This window comes from Narcine bancroftii, chromosome 4, assembly GCF_036971445.1.
Source record: "Narcine bancroftii isolate sNarBan1 chromosome 4, sNarBan1.hap1, whole genome shotgun sequence".
NCBI classification, from domain to species: Eukaryota; Metazoa; Chordata; class Chondrichthyes; order Torpediniformes; family Narcinidae; genus Narcine; species Narcine bancroftii.
The window spans coordinates 132,801,445-132,825,334 of record NC_091472.1 but is presented as its reverse complement, the minus strand read 5'-3'; the positions used below and the strand labels follow the sequence as shown (position 1 = coordinate 132,825,334).

At 43.9% G+C, this 23,890-nt stretch overlaps 1 protein-coding gene and 1 long non-coding RNA gene across 2 annotated transcripts in view; one reads left to right on the top strand and one right to left on the bottom strand.

The window, feature by feature from the left end:
• The window catches only part of LOC138761171 (uncharacterized), an 80,536-nt gene extending 71,238 nt beyond the window's left edge, over nt 1-9,298 (bottom strand). Inside the window, exons 1-2 of the long non-coding RNA XR_011356166.1 lie at nt 9,069-9,298; nt 2,557-2,744 (exon numbers count right to left, since the gene is read on the bottom strand). This is a non-coding gene — a long non-coding RNA (uncharacterized lncRNA). The remainder of the gene's footprint in view (nt 1-2,556; nt 2,745-9,068) is intronic.
• selenoe (selenoprotein e) lies at nt 1,182-21,382 on the top strand. The gene is made up of 4 exons (XM_069932879.1): nt 1,182-1,413; nt 2,652-2,728; nt 3,515-3,593; nt 21,059-21,382. The coding sequence occupies exons 1-4, from the start codon at nt 1,297-1,299 to the stop codon at nt 21,200-21,202; spliced, it is 417 nt and encodes a 138-aa protein (XP_069788980.1). The 5' UTR covers nt 1,182-1,296; the 3' UTR covers nt 21,203-21,382.
• Nucleotides 21,383-23,890: the final 2,508 nt, after the last annotated feature.

The following is a 23,890-nucleotide window of genomic DNA, read 5'->3' as shown; positions in this document are numbered from 1 at the left end:
GAAATGCACAAAGTGTGTTGCCCCATAAAGTCACACAAAGTGAGAAAGAGGGAAAAAAAGGGAGTCCCTTGAGAGACACTAATTGTCTGTGGATCCCGTCAACCCCATCCGATGCCATCACCTCCTGCTCCCTTGTTACCTCCATGGCGACATCACCTCCAGTCCCAGCAGCGAACCTGAGCTCTGATTTCCCCCTTTCCCACCCCCAGTTCTAAACCCCTGATACGGTTAGCGGCTGAGCCCCTTCACGAGCCCTGCTCATCCTCAGCACCATCAGGGAACCCGGTCCTGATACCTGGCTCCCACGAGCCAGCCATAGCAGCCTGCATTCTGGATTGAGACCTGCAGCTGCCAAACCCAACTGGCCCATAAGTGGGGGTTCGTACCCCGGGGGTCTTGTCTCAGGGTACTTCTTGGCAGGTTGGAGATTGGGTGGGGGGCGAGGTGTGCATCTGCTCTGCTGTCCCGCATTGGTCTGCTGTTCCCGCAACTCTATAGAAACTCCACTGCCAGCCCTATTCTACGAATGGAGCCATCAGGCAGGACAAGTCCGGCAGTAGGCCCTGCAGAGGAACCCTGGAATAACAGGTCTCTGCTCCACCATTCCTCCCAGATCTGCGCTAATAACAGTGCCCCCATCACCACACCTATAACAGAGTCACTGTCATTTCACCCTTTACCTTAAGAGTTATAGAGTCCCCATTCCGACAGCTGCAACAGGCTCGCCGTCACCACAGCTGCAACAGTGCTGCCATGCCACAGGTGCAGCAGCCATACCCTCTTGAGATAGTACCTCAGTGCTCCTGAGGGCTATACCACTTCTGGTATCCACCCAGCCTCCTCGTCCCAATGCCCAGCTTCTTACCCCTCTGACCAAAAGCATGCCTCCCTCTTACACACCTTGGCAAGTGGCCACTCCATACAAACAGTTCACTGCCATGCAATTGCTGGCTTTGCATTCAGAGATCCACCAGTTGTACTGCTGACGTGTCAACCCAACTAATGATTAGCTTCTTGAGAAAGAAATTGAGCTGACACCTGTTAGGGGTGGGACAGGAACTAACCCACTCAGTGCAGTTGAACAGCACTGAACACCCACTGAGAGGCTGGGCTCACTTTCAATAAGCTGAGCACTGAGCAATACTTTCTTTACACGTCCTTCACCCAGATCCAGCCACCTATTTATCTTCAATTCGATGCCAGCTAGGTCTCCTCCCCATGCCCAGTGGTTTCACTCCAAGCTAGTTCCAAGATCGGAGCTTGCCACATACCTGGCTCTTGCTTCGGTTGGGACAGATGATGCAGGCACTCCTCTTGTCTGCCCTGACACTGACTCTGCCCACTGTCAGTGGACAGAATGCAGCAGGCAAGGTGAATCAAGAGGAAATGGAAATAGCCGGGGCCACGCTGGTGGTAAGTATAGAGGGTGAGGAATGGGGGAGTCTCACACTGTCCAGTGTTCTCAGTATCGGGAAGGGGTCTGAGTGGGGATGTCAGGAGGTAGCAGGCTTGGGATCAGAATTGGGATGCAAGAGGGCACTTGCTGAAGGATTCCTGATCATGTCAGAGGTTTGCATCTAGAGCTCAGTTTGCTGATAGTTTGGACTGGTCTTTGAGGTTGCAGAGGCTGTGGAAGCGCAGGAGGCAAATCGACGGACGCTCAAAGGCTGTGGGTGGGGGGGGGGAATTCTAGTTTGCTTCTCTTTCTCTCTCTGGGCAATTTCTGCTGATGGTGAATCTTTGTCTCCTGCATTATAACATTTTTAGTTTTAAGAATACTAATAAATTTTATTTATTAATCAAAATAAGTCATACAATCAAAATAAAAATGCTAGTAAATTCATAATATTTGTCCCATATAATCCCCCACCCCTCCCAACCCCCCTTTAATCTACCCCAACAGAAAACAAAAGAAAGAATAGAAGATAGAAGAGATCAACTTGTATAACAATCATCAACTATTGCCATGGTTTGGTGCAACCCCACCAACTGTGGGCAAAAATCTATTACAAATTCAAACCCATACATCTCATATACTGGCTCCAAACTTTAACAAAAAAAAGAATAATTGTATGTTATCTTTTCCAATGGGATATGAGACCTCATTTCCGAATGCCGCCGTTGAATACTCAAATCAGTCTTATTTTTCCAAGTAATTGCCAAATATTTTCTTGCCACAGCTAATGCCAATCTCAGAAAAGCAATTTGAGATTTATCTAATTTAAATTCCAAACTCAATTTCCCAATATAACTCAATTAAAAAAAAAGTATAGGATCAAGCAAAATTTTAAATTTAAATTCTATTCCAAAAAGGTCTCACTGTTTCACGTAATCAAGAATCTTGTCTCCTGAGTATCAAGATACTAGTTTCATATAAGGGAGTTAAGAAGCAGATCGAAACAAGAAACGAGTAGTACATGAGGGAAAGTAAGAGTGGCCCAGCAATGTAAAGGATGGGGTGGGGGAGAATTCTCTGAAATTGTGGTGAAGGAGAAACAATGATGGGAGATAAATGTCATGTGAGTTACCAGCGGAACGCCCATAAAGGTCAGATACCTGTATTCCGATCACCTCGACAGCAGGCAGAATCCAGTTTTGCATTCGGACGATGCTGTAATGTGCATTAAATCCAGTCTGATTTTGTTTTGCAGGCTCCTAGTTTAGTTGGATGATCAATTAAGAAGATGCCGGAGCTTTACCAGTTCCTCTTGGACCGATTGGCATTGTAGTATCCTTTTGAATTACTGCAATGAAAAGGCAAGCATCATGTTCCATCCCATTGCATCTCTAGATTCACTGGACTGAGATCAGAATTCATTGCTGACGACTTTAATAATACCATGTGCCTTCTATTCTGTTCAACTTAACATCAATAGATGAGACAAAACAAGGGATTAATCATGGGTTCCTCATTCCAATGGTTGACTGGAACTTTTTAACACATACTCACGGTTAATGCCATCGCCACCAACTACAGTGCCAGTGACCCGCATTCGAATCTGACGCTGTCTGTAAGGACTGTGCACCCTCTCCCCTCATCTGCTTGGGTTTCCATTCTGGTGCTCCGGTTTCCTCCCACCATTCAAAACGTTCGGGGTTTTAGAGGGTTGTACGTTAATTGGTGTATTGCAGGGGCATTGGGCACGTGGGTCAGAAGGGCCTGTTACCATGATGTATGTCTAAAAATAACTTTAAAATCACACTTCCCCATTCTCAAGAGAGCTCATTTCCCAAGTTACAATAATGACTGGTTTGAGATATCCTGGGGAGAACAGGAAGAGATGTCTGCTCAACTCCGTTAGGATGACCCACCATTTGGAACAGAATTCCACTCAAAGTCATACATCAGTCCATACGCCCATCTTACTTGTCCTCCCCTCCGACTCTCACACCCTTCCCCAGTTCTACTGGCTTCATGCCAAGCATGGCTGCAAAGACTCGTCAAAAAGGGGTAGCTTGCCTTGCATTTAATACTGAAAGGTCTCAGAACTGATTTCCTTAAATCTACCCTCAGCCATAATTTGAAGTATGACTTGCAAGACAACCAGGAACCTCAGCTCCTCTTCCACAATCTGAAAGGCGAAGTTGTTAAGGTCAGTTTCTGATTGGAAAGCTGCACCAATGTTTCAGATTTCAGATTTATTGTCAGAGAATTGCCTGTGGGAGGGGCAGAATTACCATTAATTGCTGGTCCAAAATAAACACGTACATAACATACACATGTGAACAAATAAAGAACTGTAAATAGATAACAAATGTAAACGGACTGTGCAATACAGAAAATCAATGAAGTGCAAAAGTAAGAATTCTTAAATGACTGAGTTTGTCATTGAGGAGCCTGATAGTGGAGAGGTAGCAGCTATTCCTGAATCTGGTGGTGTGAGTCTTGTGGCACCTCTACCTCTTTCCTGATGGCAACAGCAAGAACAGAACGTGTGCTGGGTGATGTGGATCCTTGACGATTGCTGCTGCTCTCTGACAGCAGCGCTACCTGTAGATGTTCTTGTAGCGGGGAGGATTTTGCCTGTGATGTCCTGGGCTGTATCAGCTACCTTTTGGAGGGTTTTATGCTCAGGTGTATTGGTGTCCTCATACCAGACTGTGATACAGCAGGTCAGCACACTTCCCGCCACACATTTACCAGGGTTTCTTGTGTCATATCAAGCCTCTGCAAACTCCTGAGGTAGTACAGGTGGTGATGTGCTTTCTTCATGATGCCATTGACATGTTGGGTCCAGGAAAGATCCTCTGAGATAGTGACTCCCAAGAACTTAAATTTGCTCATCCTCTCCACCTCTGATCCCCCAATAATCACTTGATCGTACTCCTCTGGCTTTCCTTTCCTGAAGTCAACAATCAGCTCCTTAGATTTGGTGACATTGTTGTTGGTGCACCATTCAGCCAACTTTTCAATCACCATCCTGTATGCTGACACATCATCTTTCTTTATACAACCCATGACAGTGGCATCATCGGCAAATTTAAATTAAAATCAAAGTTCAGATTTATTGTCAAAGTCCATACATAACATCACATACAGTCCTAAAATATTGCTTTTATCGGGACTGTTGCTATAAAAGAAGGAGTGAGGGATTCAGGAGAGCTGTGAGTGTTGGGAACCATCTTTTTTGCTGAGGGCATTTAAAAAGGGAGTGGAGGGCAATTTAAGGGTTAAACAGAGTGCTGATTGGTGGGAGTGAGTGGTACAGATAAGGGGCAGTGACAAATAAACAGGGCAAACTCAAGTGGATCGGCCAGTGTGTGAGTGGCTCAGGATAGGACTGGGAGTTGAGGCTTTGGCTTGCGAAGCTTCAGTGAGCAGATGCTAAGGATAGACTTGTTTCAATAAGGCCAGGTAAGGTCTAGGGCAGTGGAATGCTCCGAGTGCAGCATATGGGGAATCTGGGGTAGCACAGTTGACCTGATGACTACACCTGCAAGAGATTCATCTAGCTGCAGCTCCTTGGAGACTGTTAGGAAGCTGGAGCTGCATGAAACATTTGGGAGGTAGAGGCAGTGATAGAGTGAGCTTTAGGGAGACAGACACCCTCAAATGTCAGATGGCAGGTAGCTGGGTGATTGTTGGGAGAGGGAAGGGGAATAAGCAGATAGTGTAGAGCACCCCTGTGGCCGTTCCCCTTAACAATAAGTATAGCATTTTGGACACTGTTGCAGGGAACTATCTACCAGGGACAAGTCATAGTGGTCACGTCTCTGGCCCCTCAGCTCTGAAGGGTAGGGGAGAAGAAGAGAGCTATGGTGATTGGAGACTTGTTGGTTAGGCAAACGGATAGGAGTTTCAATGAACGAGATCAAAGGTTCTGGATCGTATGTTGGCTCCCAGGTGCCAGAACAAAGATGTCTCTGATCGAGTCCACAGCATTCTCAGGCAGGAGGATGTCATGGTCCATGTGGGGATCAATGACATTGTCAGGAGTAGGGATGAGGTCATAAAGAGGAAATAGAGGGATTTAGGAAAGAAGTTAAAAAGCAAGACCTCAAGGGTGGTAATCTCAGGATTGCTGCCTGTGCCACGCGCCAGAAAGGGTAGGAACAGAAATTGTGGTAGATTAATGTATGACTGAAGAATTGGTGCAGGGTGCAGGGGTTCAGATTTGTGGATCATTGGGATCTTTTCTGGGGAAGGTCTGACCTATACAAAAAGGACAGGCTGTACCTGAACTGGAAAGAGACTAATATCCTGGTGGGCAGGTTTGATAGAGCTGCAGGGGAGGATTTAAACTAGCTAGACGGAGGGTGGGAATGGGAATGTGAATGCAGATATTAGGGTATAAGGACAAAAGCATGATGATATGTGCTCTGGGTTGGTGAGGAAGGACAAACAGGGAGCAAAACATAAATCTAGTCAATTACAGTGTTTGAAATATGTCTATTTCAATGCTAGGAGTATTAGGAATAAAGGGCGGGGATCAGAACGTGGAACTACGATGTTGTGGCCACTATACAGCCTTGGCTGGAGGAAGGGCAGGATTGGATGATGCAGATTCTGGGGTTTAGGTGTTTTAAAAGGACTAGGATGGGAGTTAAGAGAAGGGGGGGAGTAACATTACGGCTATAGAAAGGGAGGACGCTGCACAGGGGGTATGTACTGAGTTGGTGTGAATGGAAGTCAAAAATAGGAAAGGAGTGGTCTATTAAGCCCCCAAATAGCCCTCAGGACACTGTGGAGCAGATAAGCAGGCAGATTTTGAAATGGTGCAGGAAATACAGGGTTGTTTTGGGAGACTTCGACTTCCATAATATTGACCGGCATTTCCTGACTGCAAGAGGGATAGATGGGGCTGACTTTGTCAGGTCTATTCAAGGAGGATTCCTGACACAGTGTGCTGATGAGAAGGAGAGGCCATACTTGATCTAATTCTGGATAATGACCCTGGTCAGATGGCAGACCTATTGGTGGGTGAGCATTTTGGTGAGAGTGATCAGAACTCCCTGAGCTTTAGCATAGCCATGGATAAGGATAAAAGCAGATGAAATAGATAAGCGTTTAATTGGGAAGAGCTAATTTCGATGGGATAAGGCAGGATCTAGCAAGTATAAATTGGAAACAGTTGTTCAAGGGTAAAAGCACAGAACTAATGTGGAGGACGTTTCAGGACAATTTGTGCTGGGTTCAGGACAGGTTTGTCCCACTGGGACTGGAAAAAGATTGGAGGAAAAGGGAACTGTGGTTGATGAAACAGGTGAGACAGCTAGCCAAGAGGAAGGGGGAAGGTTAAGGAAGGACTTGGGAGAGTTCTAAGGGGGCATGATAAGACCTTGGCATGTAGGATTAAAGAGAACTCTAAGGTGTTCCATGCATATGTTGGGAACAGGAGGATCACGAGAATGAAGATGGGACCACTAAAATTAAAGGAAGCAATATGTGCCTGGAGTTGGAGGAGGTTGCAGAGGTTTTAAACGAATACTTAGCATCAGTATTCACAAAATAAAAGAACCTTCATCAGGGTGAGGTCAGAATAGAACAAGCTTGCCTGCTGGTCAATGTTGAGACTAAGGAAGAGGAAGAGTTGGATCTTCTTAAGATTAATAAGACCCAGGGCCAGATGTGATATATCCCAGGTTGCTGTGGGAAGTGAGGGAACAGATAGATGGGGGAATGGTTATGATCTTTGAGTCCTCTTTGACCATAGGGGAGGTTCCGGAAGATTAGGGAATGGCAAATACAGTCCCATTGTTTAAAAAGGATATTAGGGAGAATCCTAGGAATTATAGACTGGTGAGTCTTACATCAGTGGTGTAAGCTATTAGAGAGGATTCTTAAGGATAGGATCTATGAGCATTTAGAGAATTACAGCGTAATTAAGGATGTTAGCATATCTTTATGAAGAGAAAGCCATGCCTCACGATTCTAATTGAGTTTTCTGAGGAGGTACCAAAAGAATAGCTGTTAGTAAGGCAGTAGATTTTAGTAAGGCATTTGACAAAGTCCCCATTTAAAAAGTCATGAGCACAGGATTAGTTGAACATTTGTTGTGTGAATAAAAAATTGGCTTGCATAGAGAAAGCAGAGAGTAGTAGTGGAAGGAAAGAATTCTGCCTGGAGGTCAGTGACCAGTGGAGTGCCACATGGATCTGTTCTGGGACCCCTGCTCTTTGTGATTTTTATAAATGACCTGGATGCATAGGTGGAAGGATGGATCTGTAAGTTTGTGGATGATATGAAGTTTGGAAGAGTTGTGGATAGAGCTGAAGGTTGCTGAAGGTTACAAGAGGATATAGACAGGATGCAGAGTTGGGCAGAAAAGTAGCAGATGGAGTTCAATCCGGAAAAGTGTGAGATGATGCAATTTGGAAGGAAAAACCAGAAGACTGAGTACAGGGTTAATGGTTGGTTACTCAAGAGTGTGGATGAATAGAGGGACCTTGGGCTCCAACTCCATACATCCCTCAAGGTCACTGCACATGTTGATAGGATAGTTAAGGTCTATGGGATGTTGAGCTTTATTAATAGGGGATTGAGTTCAAGAGCCAAAAGGTCATGTTGCATCTCTGCCAATCTCTGGTGAGACCAGAATATTGTGTTCACTTCTAGTCATCTCATTATAGGAAGGATGTGGAAGCTATGGAGAGGGGGCAGAGGAGATTTACCATGATGTTGCCTGGATTGGGAAACAAGTCTCATGGGGCAAGGTTAGTAGAGCTGGGACTTTTCTCTAAATTTAGAGTGTAGAAGGATGAGAGGAGACTTGATAGAGGTCTACAAGATTATAAGGTAGGGTGGATAACCAGGGCCATTTTCCCAGAGCAGGAACAGCAAACAACCAGAGGACATACATATAAAGTGAAGGGAGGGAAATTTAGGGAGACATCAGGGGTGTGTTTTATTTTAAACACAGAGAGATTGTGGATGCCTGGAATGCCTTACCAGGGATGGTAGCGGAGGCTGAAACATTAGGGGCATTTAAGAGACTCTTAGACATCCACATGGATGGAAGAAAAATAGAGGGTTATGGGATAGAGAGAGTTTAGTACTTTTTTTAAGGAATGTATGGGTCGACATATCATTGAAGACCAAAGGGCCTGTACTTTGCTTTAGTGATCTATGTTCTACGTTACTGGGTAGTGCATAAAATGATACTCAAGAAAAAAATACGTATACAAAAGAGAGAAGTGTAAACAAGTGAACTGTGGAATACATAAAATAAATATTCAATAATAAATCATGTGCAAAGTAAAAGTCTTATATGTCTCTGATTGAATAAATTGTTTAGGACTCTGATGGTGGAGGGGTAGCAGCTCTTCTTGAGCCTTGTACTGAGAGTTTCGTGGCACCTCTTTCCTTTTTTTTTGAAGACTTTATTTAAAATTTTATAACATGAATACAATAAAGAATTACATTTAAAGAAAAATAGAAAAAAAGAATTAAAAAGGTATGATTACAATAGTACATCAGAAAACTACACAAAATAACCCCCCCCCGTTAATTGTAACACAATATTAATAGTCTAACTTAAAATTAGTCCAACCCTCCCCCCCAAAATAAAGAGTGAAGAGTTAATAAAATTGACAATATTATATATGAAAAAAAACCCACTGAGTGGCACCTCTTTCCTGATGGCAACAGTGAGAACAGAGCGAGTGCTGGGTGGGGTGGATCTTCTCTCTGATCACAACATTCCTTGTAGACGTTCTCGATAGTGGGGAGGGTTTTGCCTGTTCTGTTCCACCCTGACCACCAGCAGATTGGAGGAATATCACCTTATATTCCGTATGGGCACCCTCCAGCCATGAACATTGACTTTACTGCTTTCCACTAAATCTGCTTGCCTTTTCTTTCCTCTTCCTCCCCTTTCCTGTCTTTCCAGTTCTTTCACCCACACTGCCCAGCCATCCCCACTCCCCCCTCACCGCTGCTGTCCCCTCCCTCCTTTCTCCACCTATCATCTCCAGCCTTTGCCACCCTCCCCCCCCCCCCCCCACCACTCTTTAGTTCAAATGCTTGCCGGCATTTTCTCATACTTATATGAAGGGCTCAAGGCCAAAACGTCGGTTACGAACCATTGCCAAGGTTACAGGATATCATTCATCAATCTCACCACTTGTGGGAAGAAGCTATTTTCCCCAGCCTGGCTGTCCTTATTTTAATGCTCCTGTACCTCCTTCTGATGGTACTAGATTAAAGAGCTTTCATGACGAGTGGTGGAGATTTGCGATAATTCTTTAAGTTCAATTTAAGCAGTATGCTCAGTGAAAAAGGAAAATATATGAAACATAGGGATGGTGGAGTGGTGTGGCTGGCAGAGGTGCCACTTCCCCAGTGCTTAAGTTAATTCCTGACCACCCCATGTGTGAAGTCTGGCTATTCTTTCTGTGACAACCTGGATTTCTCCCAGGTGCTATGGTTTTATCCCACATCCCACAGATGCGTGGGTTGGTTTACAATTTTCACTAAGTTGCCTGCAGTGTACAGGTGGGAGGTAAAGTCATTGACAATGTGGGGAGAATAAATAAAAGGATTAATAACCAATCAGTGCTTGATAGTCAGCACAGGCTGAAAGGTTGTTTCTGACTTGTACACTCTATTTGAAGCTATCTACTTCGTCAGCAAGTTGTTTTCACAGGGGAGACAAAGGGAAATATTGGTATTCAGTGGATCCTAGAGTCTCTGTGAACAGAGAACAATGAGCATAACTTCTGGATATGGCAACTAAGAAAGGAATCATTTTGTTCTTCTTTATTTGCCAAAGAATGGAAGCAAAGAAGTAAAGCCTTGCTGTAATCTGGTGCCTTCATGAGATTATACCTAGAGTAAAGAAAACAGGTTTGACCTTCTTCCTTTGGATAAGCTATTATTAATTGGAGGAATGCATGAAGGTTCACAAGGCTGGGATGGATAATTGTCTTATGAGACTAAAGTTGACTCGATTTTTCCTTATAAGATTAAGAGGAATGGGAGCTTAGGTGCTGGACATATGTTTTCCTGGTGGGAGTCTAGTTGCAGTTACAGGTCACAGTTGCAGAATAATGAACATGGAATGTTGAACGGTGCAGCACAGGAACATGCCCTTTGGTGTCTAAGGGTTAACCTTTAGCTCTGAGTCAGGGTTGTTCCTTGCACAAACTGACCCTTTGGGCCACAATGTCCTTGTTGCTCATCTACATGAAACCCTTTACCCCTTCTAGTTCCTTATACTTCCATGCCTCTCCTGTTTAAGTGCCTGTGTAAATGTCTCTTAAGTAGAGTGATTGTATCTGATTCCACCACCATGCCTGTCAGCGAGTTCTAGATATCAATCACACGCTGTGTAAAAACAAGTCTTTCTTCTCACTTAAAATCTGTGTCTGAAAAGGCTCACTCCCCAATCTGCAATGGTGCCTGACTGAAGTTGCCGAGACTGAAAGCTTTTATTTACAAGAGATGGGCAGCCTGCCTGTGTTGTTCGCTCACACTGATCTGGACTCGAACTGGGCAGGCTGCTTGTGGCATGGCAACCTTTATGGGGAAGAAAGGGGAGGAGTAACGAGCCGGCCAATGAGAGCAGGGTCAATCAGGAAAGGTCATGATATTTACATATGATAAATAAGTACAATAGTGGTTTCACCACAATCACCCAATCTTTTTAAAAGGAAGATCCCGGGGTGGGGGGAGGGGGTATGGTGTGATTAACTTCCCCTCATAAGTTCAGTCTGTCTGGTAGTCTTCTTTGGTGTTGTGACCACCGAGCCCCTTGGTAGTCTCCACTGGTTTTGACTGGTCCATCCCGGTTGGCTTGACTAGAGTGCTTGGCTATGTCAGGGGTGGGGATGGGGCTGGGGGTGGGGGTGGGGGTGTGTGTGTGTTGACCGTCAGCGTGATTGGGGTGGTGAGTGTTGGGAATGTGTTGGGGGGGAATACCTGTCAACTGGTTGGGGGAAGGTCCAGATGCCCCTGCGTGTGCCAGGTCTTGGATAGACACCGCGTCCTCGCATCCATCCGGGAATGCCACGTAGGCATATTGTGGGTTTGCATGGAGCAGCTGGACCCTCTCGATCAGTGGGTTGGACTGGTCTGTCCTTACGTGCCTATGGAGTAGTACCGGCACTGGGGACGTCAGCCAGGTAGGTAAGGTGGTTCCTGACGCCGATCTCCTGGTGAATGTAAACAGTTTCTCATGGGGTGTCTCATTGGTGGCCATACACAAGAGGGACCAGATTGCCTGGAGTACTTCTGGTAGAACCTCTTGCTAGTGGGGGACAGGGAAGCCCTTGGATTTTAAGGCCAGCAGTACTGCCTTCCAGACCGTGAGGGGAGGATGGAACCCATCGGACTCTGTGGTGATACTTTTCATGTAACACTGGAAGTCCAATCCCAGTAGGATGGACATATAGAACTGTGGCAGTACGAGGAGTTTAAAGTCCCTGTATACTATACCCTGGACAGTCAGGGTTACTGTGCAAATGTCATGAATTTCTGCTGAGTGAGATTTGGATGCCATGGAGATCCAGTAGCTTCACCCCAAGGGAGTAGTGCTATACAGTGTCTGGGTGAATGAAGCTTTCAGTGCTTCCATTGTTGAATAGGCAAGCTATGGGGTGGCCGATTACCTGGAGAGTTGATGGGGTCTATCCTGATTGAGAGTTACTGATGCCGGTGTCTGTTCATCATCTGAGGAGTTCCATTGGCTGCTAGCAATCCCGTAAGATGGTGCCCAAGATGGCGGACCCCATGGTGTGGATGTGACTCTATTGTAGTTCACCAGAAGAGAAGGGGAAGAAAGCTGAAGTGACCTCATCGTGGAGGGCAGTCTCCATGGCACACATGCGTGGCTGTTCCAGAACCCTGGATGTCTTCAAAGATAGCTGCCTCCACTTGCACGTGGCACTGCTGGATAGACGGCGTCCCTGGCAGGGCAGCGTTTCCTTGGGTGCTTAGTCTGCATGTCAAAATAGCACTTCGGGTAGTCGTTAACGGCTGCGGTAGTTAGTTCAGAGCGGGAGGAGGCTTGCGATCCTGCCTCCCAAGATGGCGGCCCCCGTTTTCCCCACGAAGCAGCAGCTTGTTCGCTGGAGAATGATTCGGCATTGTGGATGGCTATCTCCAGAGTATTTGCCAGTTTGATGGTTTGAGGTAGGCTCAGTTGTCTCTGTTTGAGTAGTCTCTGCCTCATGTAGCCGGGGCAGACGTGTGTAACATAGGCATCTCTGATCAGCAGCTGAGGGTGCTGTTCTGCACTCCCTTGCAAATTCCTGCGGAGCCCTGACAAAGTCATTAAAGGTTTCTCCCGGTTGCTATCTGTGCGTGGAGTACATGCCACACATAGACCTCGTTCACCTTTAATTTCTATTGGTCCTTCAGGATGTCCATTGTGGCTCCGTATGTTTGGCAGGCTCAGACCATCTGGTAGGCCCAGTGCCCGATGTATGAGTACAGCGGATGGAGCTTGTCTTCATCATCCTGGATCGCTGTGGAAGCTGTGAGGAACTTTTTGAAGTTGCTGTGCCAGAGCGCGAACTTGTCGGCTGCCTCGGGTCGATTTTCATGTACTTTTCCAGGTTCTCAAAAAATTCTTGTAAATAAGATTAAGGCACGATCATTTACACAAAGACTGAAGTTGCCGAAACTGAAGACGTTTATTTACAAGAGATGGGCAGCATCCCTGTGTTGGTCGCTCACAGTGACCCAAACTCGAACTGGGGGCAGGCTGGGACATGACAGCCTTTCTGGGGAAGAAAGGGGGAGGAGTCACGATGCAGCCAGTGAGAGCAGGGTCAACCAGGAAAGGTCATGACATTTACATATGGAATGCAAATATATACAATAGTGGTTTCACCACAGTGCCAAGACCAAGATGGTGGAAACTTATGTCTGAAGAGGCACAAAGCTCCCTCCCCAATCTGTATCAATGCTCCCAAGTTAGAGATAGTGGACAGCTTCAAGTTCCAAAGGGTAAATATTTCCAGTGACTTCTCCTGATCCTCTCCACCTCCCGCCAACCCTCGCCCCCCCCCCACCCCACCCCGTTCTTGTACAGTAGGAAGGGAAGAAGTTAAATGCGATAAGACAGGGAGTCACAATGACAACAGTCCCTTCAAATAGGCTATTGACCTTTTGAGGAAAATAAGTAGTTGGAGCTCCAATAGACTAGTTTTTTTTTTCCTGCTGGAGCATAGGATTTAAGATTCTTTTATTATCACGTAATAAAACAGAAAATGTAATGTTACATGAATTTTCTTTTAGTCTTCTATAGTCAGACAAAAAGTCACCATTACTGTTGCCCAGAAAGAGAAAGTGAAACAAAAGAGACTGCCTTCAGAGTCAATGAGTGTCTGTATATACATATCCAGCACTCATACAGCCTCTGAAGTCACGCCTACCCTTCTTCTATCCATTGGGAACCCAAGCTCTTGATACTGTTACTGAATTATGCTATTATTAATCTTTATATTATATATTATATCTTAGAGAGGTAACTTGTGGGTTGGAAACCGTGAAATAAACACAAAGACACTTACACACATGACACCATTTTGAAACAAATGCAGAGGTTACATCAAGAAGTCATAAAACTCAGAGATGATTGTTCTATTGAAAATTTTGAAACAATGGATGTTTGCTAAGAAAGGTACCTATGAACACAAACAGCTTGTGGCCTGTGGAGACAAGCCGGAGACCTTCTGCTGGTTAACTCATGCTTTTGGAAAATGAAGTGGTTTATGGAGAAATGAAACTTCAAAAAAGAGCCAGTAGTGATGTCATGTGATTACGACACTTGAATAAATGATCTTTAATATGATGAACCAGTTTGATCTGAAGTCAGAAATGCAGTAACATTCTGTAAGAAAGCACTGCTGTCATACTCTTCTTGTCAAGGGAGGAACACTGGAACAAAGTGGCTTTGGAAAAGAAGACCATTTTGACTGTCTTTCTTTTTAAGTGAGGGCAATGCTACTGTGGCCATTGTAATGGTCATTTCACCTAAAACCCTTAAATGGGTTTGTGAAATTATTGTGAAAATCACAAGTTCCATAACCTCCACACAAAGGAGGTGAATTGTGGAAAAATAATATGTATGAAGAAACATTTCAATGAAAGCAATTCTACAAGAATTTGTGAGTTTTGAGAACATCTACTCCATAACTACTTCTGAACATCAGTTTAAAGATTCTGAGTTTAAACAAAAACTAAACTTTGAAATTAACTTTTCAGAATCATGCATGAAGTGTAATGGTTTTGGGATCTACACACACACACACACACACACACACGCACACGCACACGCACACACACACACACACACACACACACACACTTGCGCATTGTGGGGTTAAGTTTAGAGTTAAGTAAGAAATGTTATATAATTGATAGTTATATATAAAACTTCTTGTTTTGAAGATGAATTTCTATTGCTGCTGGTCTAGATCAAAACAAATTGGAGACTCATCCAGGATTTAACCAAAATTGGAGCTTATTAATCGATTAATTTTTGATTTGTTTAATTAAAGAAAAGGAATTTAATCAATTTGACTTTTTAAAAGCTAATTAAAAGCTTGTGTGTGTGGAAAAACAGCAGCAATGGATATTGATAAGTTTTTGGAATTGCCAATCTTTGCAGATTTGTGGGGGTGGGGGGGGGGGTGAGTTGTTGACCATCACCCAAAAGTTGAAACTTAGAGAGGTAAAACAGACGATGAAAAACAGTGATTCAGAAAGTTATAGTTGACCACCATGTAAAAGAGGGGACATTTGGAGAGGAGGAGTTAAAACAATTTCCTGAGAGGAAATCCCTTGAGCAGCAGTTGGAACAGCTTGAGCGAGAAAAAAAAACCATACATTTGAGTTTGAGGGAGAACAAAAGAAGCTTGAGCTACGTGCACTGGAGATAGGGTTTGATAAAACATAGATTTGAGGTGAAGGAAGCCAGGAAACAAAGAGAGGAAGGTGACAGGCAAAGGCAGTATTTGATAGAGCTAGAACAACATAAAGCCAAGGAAGCTGAAAAACAAAGGGAGTTTGAAAGCAATAGGAGTGAAGGAAGCGATTCATCTCATGGTTCTCGTGAGAGTTTTATGACAACTTCTTCTGGCTATCCATCCTGTAGGATGATGATTCCTTTCAGTCAGTTTGTGGGGCTTGATATGAGGATGCCCCACGCCTCTGAAAGGAACACCCTCAGAAAGGGTTTTAGGTAGCAGGGGGTTGCACTGGTCTAGACCCATCCTCTCGACATCCCCTCCTGGATCTAGTGGCATGGTGAGGTCCAAGAAGCCTGTGGGAAGTTCTGTTGCAGTGAATGGACAGACCAAGCTTCACTATAAGGGATGCCCTTTCTGTGTTTCACAGCACGTGTTTGCTAAATGGCCGTTGACCCGATGAAAGTTTTTGACTGCCCCTTGACAGGTCTTGTTTTTTCATCCTGAAGGGTATCCAGCCATCCTCCTCACCAGGCATACCTGTTGGGGGAACTGGTTTCGTCGCCGACCACCCAACCATGCGACAGGTAGTATTGGGGTTACATGGTGCATTAAACAAGGAGAAAAGCTGCATACAAATCATCAAAAGGTACAATAAAGAGTACTGCAATTTCACTGCTGCCAACTCGAAAACATTTCTAACAAGTTTTCTAGCTTCAGAATTAATTGGTGCAGTTTAGAATCACTATTTTTTTTCACTTCCAATGAAAGGTTTCTGGATATTGAACAGAAAAAAAATCAGGAAGTCCAGGTTCAAATACAGAGATTAGCAGACATAATCAAACATTTAAAGAGACGGTTTTCAGGAGTGAAGTCAGGGAACACTTCCTCAGACAGGGAACAGTGGACATTTCAGCCTCCCTTCCATCTGAAAAACCCAACTCCAAATACAATATTAAAACTAAGTTTACAAAACAGAGATAGGAATGAAGATTTTTTTTTTAAATGCACATTTATTTTATGCGATTTATAACAAAAATGGGTACTTCCCAGTGAAAAGTCACCAATAGCAGATGAAGAGTAGATTGCAGGAAGACAACTACCTGCAGATTGAGAATCTCCTTCAGGGAAGGGAGGATGGAAATAACCCGACAACATGAAGGCACATGTCCCATCTCTGTCAGCTTCTTAAACTGAAGTCGAAATAATAAAACAAAATAGACTTTGCAAGGAATTCCCTTTGCACATTTCATTGTTGCAAATTCGCTGCGGCCTGTAATACTCCAGAAGGCCTGGCTGCATTGATAGAATGAACAAAAAGGTTACCCTGATTCAACACAAACTTTAGGTGTGCATTTTTCATCCTAAAAATGCATAAAAAAGGTATTATTACCTTTTAAGAAATGTCATGCGGCTTAGTGACGGACCGTGGGGAAGGAGGCAAGCTATGAAAAAAAATCTGACACTTTTCCAACACAACATCTGAGAAAATCTTATCTCTTAATATTCAAAGGGGACTTAAATCTATCACTGTGCAGTTAATAAATCAGCTTACAAACAGAATCAAATCCACCTCACCCTAGAATGGACTTTTATGAAAAATATACTATTAATTCTGATTTTTAAAATTCAAATGGAAAAAAAAAATCTAAGGCCATGTCAAATTATTGGATATATAAAATAAAAGCTGCAACAGACCATCCCAGTGCATGGGTGCACACAAAAGACTGTCAAGATTATCATGTACAAATGAACTCTGCTATGCACCTGCTGTTTCATTGACTTTTTTTGGGAGGGGTTGAGTAGAGAAATTGTGTATTTCTTTCAGTGATTGTTGACCGTGGTTTGAAATGGAGTTCCGGTGTAGGCCGAGAGAATAGTTTAGAGATGGACGTTGGGAGCTTCAGGGTAGGCCGAGGGGAGGGTTCGGAGTCAGGACTTGGGCATCGGGAGCTCTGGTGACTGGAGCTCTCGATGCCTGACTCTAAGTTCAAACCTTCCCCTTGACCAGCCTCCCCTCAGCCTACACTGGAGCTCCCAATGCCGACTCCAAACCCTTCCTTCAGTCTACTGCACATGCACACTGGGATTCAGTGGTGCCTGTTTTTGAATTGTGAGACCCTGGCATCTCAAGTTAAGTCAAGTCACCTTTATTTGATGTTCGTAAAGATGAGATAGTGTTTCTTCAGGACCACGGAGCAGATTTACATAAATGTAAGTTAAAATATTAAGACATATACATTAACAGTCCACAGTACCCTATCCACATATGTTCTGGGAATTCAGGAGCCTGATGGCTTGCGGAAAAAAAACAGTTTCCCAATATGGACATAAGGCTCCAAGTGCTACGGTACCTCCTACCAGATGGCAGAAGTGAGAACAGTTTCCATGAGGGGTGTGTGAAGACCTTCACATTGTTTATTGCTTTCTGTGTGCATCATCTGTAGAATGTAGTGAGGATGGAGGGGGAGAGATGAACTTTCCTCAACCTTCACAGGAAGTTAAAAATGCTGCTGGGCTTTCTTGGCTATGGAGCTGGTGCTAAGAGACCAGGTGAGATTCTCTACCAAGTGCCCTCCAAGGAACTTGATATTGTTGACGTCCTCAACGGTAGAGCTGTCAATAGTCAGCAGAGAGTGGTCCCCCCAGGCCCTCCTGAAGTCGACAACAATCTCTTATGTTTTTTTAATGTTCAGGTACATGTTGTTTGCTCTGCACCTCTTTGTTAGCGACTGCACCTCATCTCTGTACATTGATTTGTAGTTCTTTCTAATCACACTCACCACAGTTGCGTCATCAGCAAACTTGATGTGGTTCGATCTGGAACAGCAGTGGACTAGCCACACAGCTTTGGGAGCCCCTGTGCTCAGTGTGATGGTCTTGGAAGTGCTGTTTCTGATCGAGACTACCTGAGGTCTCCCCAACAGAAAGATGAGAATCCAATTGTAGAGGAAGGATTTTGGACCCAGCAGCCTAAACTTCCCTATCAGGTACTGAGGTATGATTGTGTTGAATGCTGAGCTGAAGTCAATAAACCGCATTCGAACATACGAGTCCTTGTTTTCCAGGTGAGTGAAGGCTAGATGGGGGATGGTGGGATAGAGCAGTTGAGTCTGTATGTGAACTGCAGGCGGTCTAATGATGGGGGCAGCAGGAGCTTGATGTGCCCCATGACAAGCCTCTTGAACACCTCATGATGGTAGATGTGGGCATGTCAGGGCAGTAGTCATTGAGGCAGGTCACAGACTACTTCTTCAGCATGTGGACAATGGTGGTGGCTTTGAAGCACTTTTGGACCATGGCACTTCTCAGGGAGATGTTAAAGATGTGGGTGAGAACATCTGCTAGCTGAGCCGCATGTCTCCGGAGCACTCTGCGGGGATGTTATCCGGACCAGCAGCTCTCCGTGGGTTGACTTTCCTAACAATCTCCTCACATTGGCCACTGTAAGACACAGCACCTGATCATCTGTGGCAGATCCTGTGGTCTCACAGCACGGTTCAAAACTAAGCAGTGCAGGAGGGCCGTGGGGTTGGGGTCACTGCCAGGCGGATAAGGCAGGGGGAGCGATCGCTCCTCCCGCTCCCACTTAGCCATGCCCCTGCATGGACAGAGAGATGTGGAAAGGGACAGAAAAGAAATGCAAATGATACACAGTTGCATTATTATCACGAGAGCTGAAGAGTTTTCAGAAGACGCATTGATCCCCGTGTAAAGATGTGTCTTGTAGTGATTACAGTTGCGGCCTGGAGGAAGATGATAGATCTCAGAAATAAGTGGGGAATCTGGTATTTGGTGTTGAATAACACAATCAAATTATTCACTTTATGGTGATGACTGCAGACTCACCAACACAAGACCATCTGTGTTTGATTGTTAGCGTGTGTTATGTCTCTTCCTTGCAGAGATGAAAGGAACAGTGCCATATTGAAATGGCAATCTCTAATGCCTCAGATCACCAAACTAACAGAGAATAGAACTGTTTACTGATGTAATGCAGAGGGAGGCAATTCAGGACTTTGTGCCTGTGCTGTTTCTTTGAAAATAAAGTCCAATTAGTCCCCTTCCCTTGCTCCTTTCTCGTACAGGTAGCTTGCATTTAATTTCTCTAAGAATTTGACAGTAAATAGGAAGAGTTATTCCACCACCTTTTCAGGCACTGCATCTCTATCTATGCTCTGTATATTGTTTACATGTCAACTCTTCTTTTTTTCCTGATTACCTTAAGATGGTGCTTATGGTTTTGAGTTATCTTCACGCAAGTGCCTCTCCTTCCTCAAAACTTTGTGGTGGTTCACTATGACATCAAAAAAAAACATGGCAAACTTCTACAGATGTGTGGAGGAAAGTGTGCTGGCCTGGCATGGGGGCACCAATACCTCTGAACGGAAAGCCCTGGAAAAGTAGTAGACATAGCCCAGTACATCACATGCAAAACTCCCACCACCCCCCCTCCCCCCACCACAGAGAAAATCTACTGGGAACGCTGGCGTCATAGAGTAGCAGCAACCCTCAAAGATCCACACTGCCCAGAACATGCTTCATTCTACCTGCTGCCATCAGGACAGAGGTATCGGTGCCACAGGACACATGCCACTAGGATCAGGAACAGTTGCCACCCTTCACCATTAGACTCCTCAACAACAAGCTCAATCAGAGACTCATTTAAGGACTCTTTGCACGTTATTTATTACTGGTTTTTTTTAATGTATTTCACAGTGTGATGATGTAATGGGGAGCGGCATATAATACTGATTGCTTGCTATTGGCTATGGTATTAGAGATACTCCACCCTACTGGTGTAACAGATGGAGAATCTTTCCACTGGTCAGTTTAGAGGTGGCTTTTCATCTGTTAATAAAAGCCCAGTATTGGAATGATACTTAACTGGTCCTTGTCTATGGCATATCAGTTTTATTAACAGATGAAAAGCCACCTCTAAACTGGCCAGTGGGAAAGGTTCTCCATCTGTTATACCAGTAGGGTGGAGTATCTCTACAACCATAGCCAATAGCAAGCGGTCAGTATAATACACCCCTCTCCATTATATCATCACACACAGTCTGTTTACATTTCTTTCCTCATTTACGTTTTTCTCTTTTGTATACATATCTTTCTTCTTGAGTACAGTTTAGTTATCATTGAATTCTTCCTGGCCTGCAGAAAAATTAATCACAGGGCCTATATGTGACGTCACAAATGTACACCGTCAATAAATTTGAACTTTTATCATCCCTGTGAAACAATGTCTTCCGAATTACTCAGTCGTGTGTAGGAAAGTTCCAGAAACACTTTACAATTAATTCCAGCCTATTCAGGTTGTGGCATCTTAAAGGTCACTGTATAATTTTTACAAATGCTCTCAAAGTGTCAGAGTCACTGAGTTAGGCAGCATGGAAACAGACCTTTTAGCACCATATTGTACTTCTTTTTTTTCTGCCTGTTTTTCACAGCCTCTAATAAAGAAATGTGTTTAAATTTCAATTAAAACTACTATCAAACCTTCTCTGCTCAATGAAGAACAATTTCAGCTGCTCTAGTCTATGGCAAAGAATTGACATGCCATGAATTTGCTAAGGCTGTGTGTAAGCACAGTTGTTGTTTCTTGAAAGTAATTGCTTTGATTGGCTGCCTGTGGTGTTAAACCCAATGGTTGGCGTGTGGTGTCAATCGTTGTCAACTTTCTTGCTTCTCTCACACACAGAGCCTGTCTGTACGGGACATGACAGCCAATGAGCTCTCTGCGCTTCTCGAATCATTTGGGTTCTACAAAAAATCATCCAAGGGAGAGGATGTTCCAAAGAGGTTCCAGCACTTCCCATTAAAAGACCCACGAGAGGAGCTGTAGAACAACAGGTGACACCACAGCGTCTTTGATTTCAGCACGGAGATCACTTTCAAAAGGCACAGATGATGTCTGAGTCCAAAAGGCAGCTGACAGCCAGGGCTCTAGCTGAGTGTCTGCTTCTTGGAGTGAGAAACACTGAAGGTCACTGTTCAATATTAAAAATCCACACATTTAACTTCACTCCTTGGAAATCTATTCAGTTTTTGATTTCATGTGGCAAATCATTCAAAGTATCCTTTACAATTCATCATTAATGACATTCAAATTATTCACCACAGGGATTGGGAACAAAGTGTCGTCCTTCTTGATCACTGGTTTTCAAACTTTTTCTTTCCACTTACATATCACCTTAAGTAATCCTTACGCCATAGGTGCTCTGTGATTAGTAAAGATTAAGTTCCCATTATTGTCATGCAACGTACATGAAATTCTTGACCTTTTGTCTTCTGTAAGGCAGACAGAGAGTTGTCACTTTGTCCAGTGCCTCTCACAGAAACCTACAGCACCTTGCATTCCTAGGCGGTCTCCCCTCCAAGTACTGATCAGTCTTGTGACTGCTTAGCTTCTGAGACAGACAATCCCAGGTGTATTCAAGCTGTTAGGTACTTAGGGATCACATTTGAGTGGAAACAAAAAGTGTGAAAACCACTGTCTTAATCGTACCTAATTGACTCATTATGTGCACGGTTTCATAACTCCAAAGGAAATGGGCAAATGACAATTTTTCTCAAGCAAAATATTTCAGTAACAATGGGTCTAGAGGAGTGATTCTCAACCTTTTTCTTTCCACCCACATACCACTTTAAGTAATCCCTATGATAGTAAGGGATTACTTAAGGTGGTATGTGGGTGGAAAGAAAAAGGTTGAGAATCACTCCTCTAGACCCATTGTTACTGAAATATTTTGCTTGAGAAAAATTGTCATTTGCCCATTTCCTTTGGAGTTATGAAACCGTGCACATAACGAGTCAATTAGGTACGATTAAGACAGTGGTTTTCACACTTTTTGTTTCCACTCAAATGTGATCCCTAAGTACCTAACAGCTTGAATACACCTGGGATTGTCTGTCTCAGAAGCTAAGCAGTCACAAGACTGATCAGTACTTGGGTGGAAAGAAAAAGGTTGAGAACCACTAACCATCCCATCCACAGCAGAACTTATACTTTTGCCTTCTGAAAGGAAAAGCATGTCAATCTTTTTCTGAAAGCTTATACAAATCGCTAGAAATAACCTTCCTATGACATTTGAGGGTATTATCTTCAAGGGAGATCATCCCAAACCAACAAATTTCCTCACCTTTTCTCAGGATGGAGCTCACCATCAAAGAAATCATGAAATTTCTGATGCCATGAGGACACCTGACAAAATAACAACCTGTGTTTAAATATTTGTCAAGAAATTCATCCTTGTTGGCACTCCATCAGAATGTTGATCCAGCAGCATTCATTTGGGCAAGGAGTCAATGGGCCCATACTGAGTTGACACCACTGCCTTTATATGAAGCATTAATATCTCTGCCTCTCCTGCAGGGAATTCCCTCAGTGATTTCAGGGGAAAATGAATGTATTGAAGATAAGTGTGACTTCTTCCTTTGTTTCACTCTGTGGAGTTGATTCCCTCAGGGCCACAGTGGAGATAAGTTCACCCCTGCAGTCAGCCTTGGAGTGAATGGCACCTTCTTCCCTCTCTGTATGGCACCATACTCACCCCCTTGAGTGGCTTGTCCATCTCTCCAGAATGAATAAGTTATGACAGGCTCTTCTATCAAGTCACTGGACAGTGGACCTGATTGCATTATCTCAGTGGAGATATTTATGGATGGGAGCTTCCATAATACAATTTCTGACTCCATGCTGACAGGTAAAGGCACTGGAGAAAGGGGTGAACAAATAGGGTAACCAAGAGTGCCATTGTCCCTACCTAAATGTAAATTGATTTTGTTTTATCTTCCATCCCAATAACACTTGGAATGCAGTGTGAAGGATTGTGATGTACTCCTATGGTGAACCTGGCCAGTCTTTTTTTAATGGTTAACAAACAAACATCTTCGGCTCTCTAGAATTTATCACAAACTGACCAATTAATTGAAAGAAGGCCAAAGTGCAGCATTAATATGATTCAATCTGCACCTGTTAAAATAATGCTGTGTCTTGATATCTCATTCTCAATATCCAATAGGCATGATCTGCAGGCATGCCAAGCAAAAAGGTCATAAGTAACATTGCACTGGCCATCATTTTGCTTTCCCTGCTTAAATTGCAGTTGAGCAGCTTACAGAATGTGACATCAAAAAGGATACAAAGAGTTCAGTGGTCACTGAAAAGAAGTACCAATTGCAGGTGCTGACCACTTGAAATAAAAGCACAAAATGCTGAAGTCATTCAACGGGTCAGACAGTATCGAAGGAAAGAGAAACTGAGTTAACAATTCACTTGAGGAGCTTCCAAGAGGAAACAAGTTAGTTTTTTTTTGTCCCAGATGTTTTCTATTCTGGAAACACTAACCTGTTTTCTCTCTTTCTCAGTTTTAAGCAAGCATCTCAAACACTCTGGACTTGCTCTCTGAGCGTAGAGGAAGAATTCAGCCCAGACTGACTAGATGAATAACAATCTTGCTGGTGGCTGGTAATATAATTGGGGAAGTATCCTTCATCCTCCATTCACCTTTTGTGATTTTAAGGCCCATGG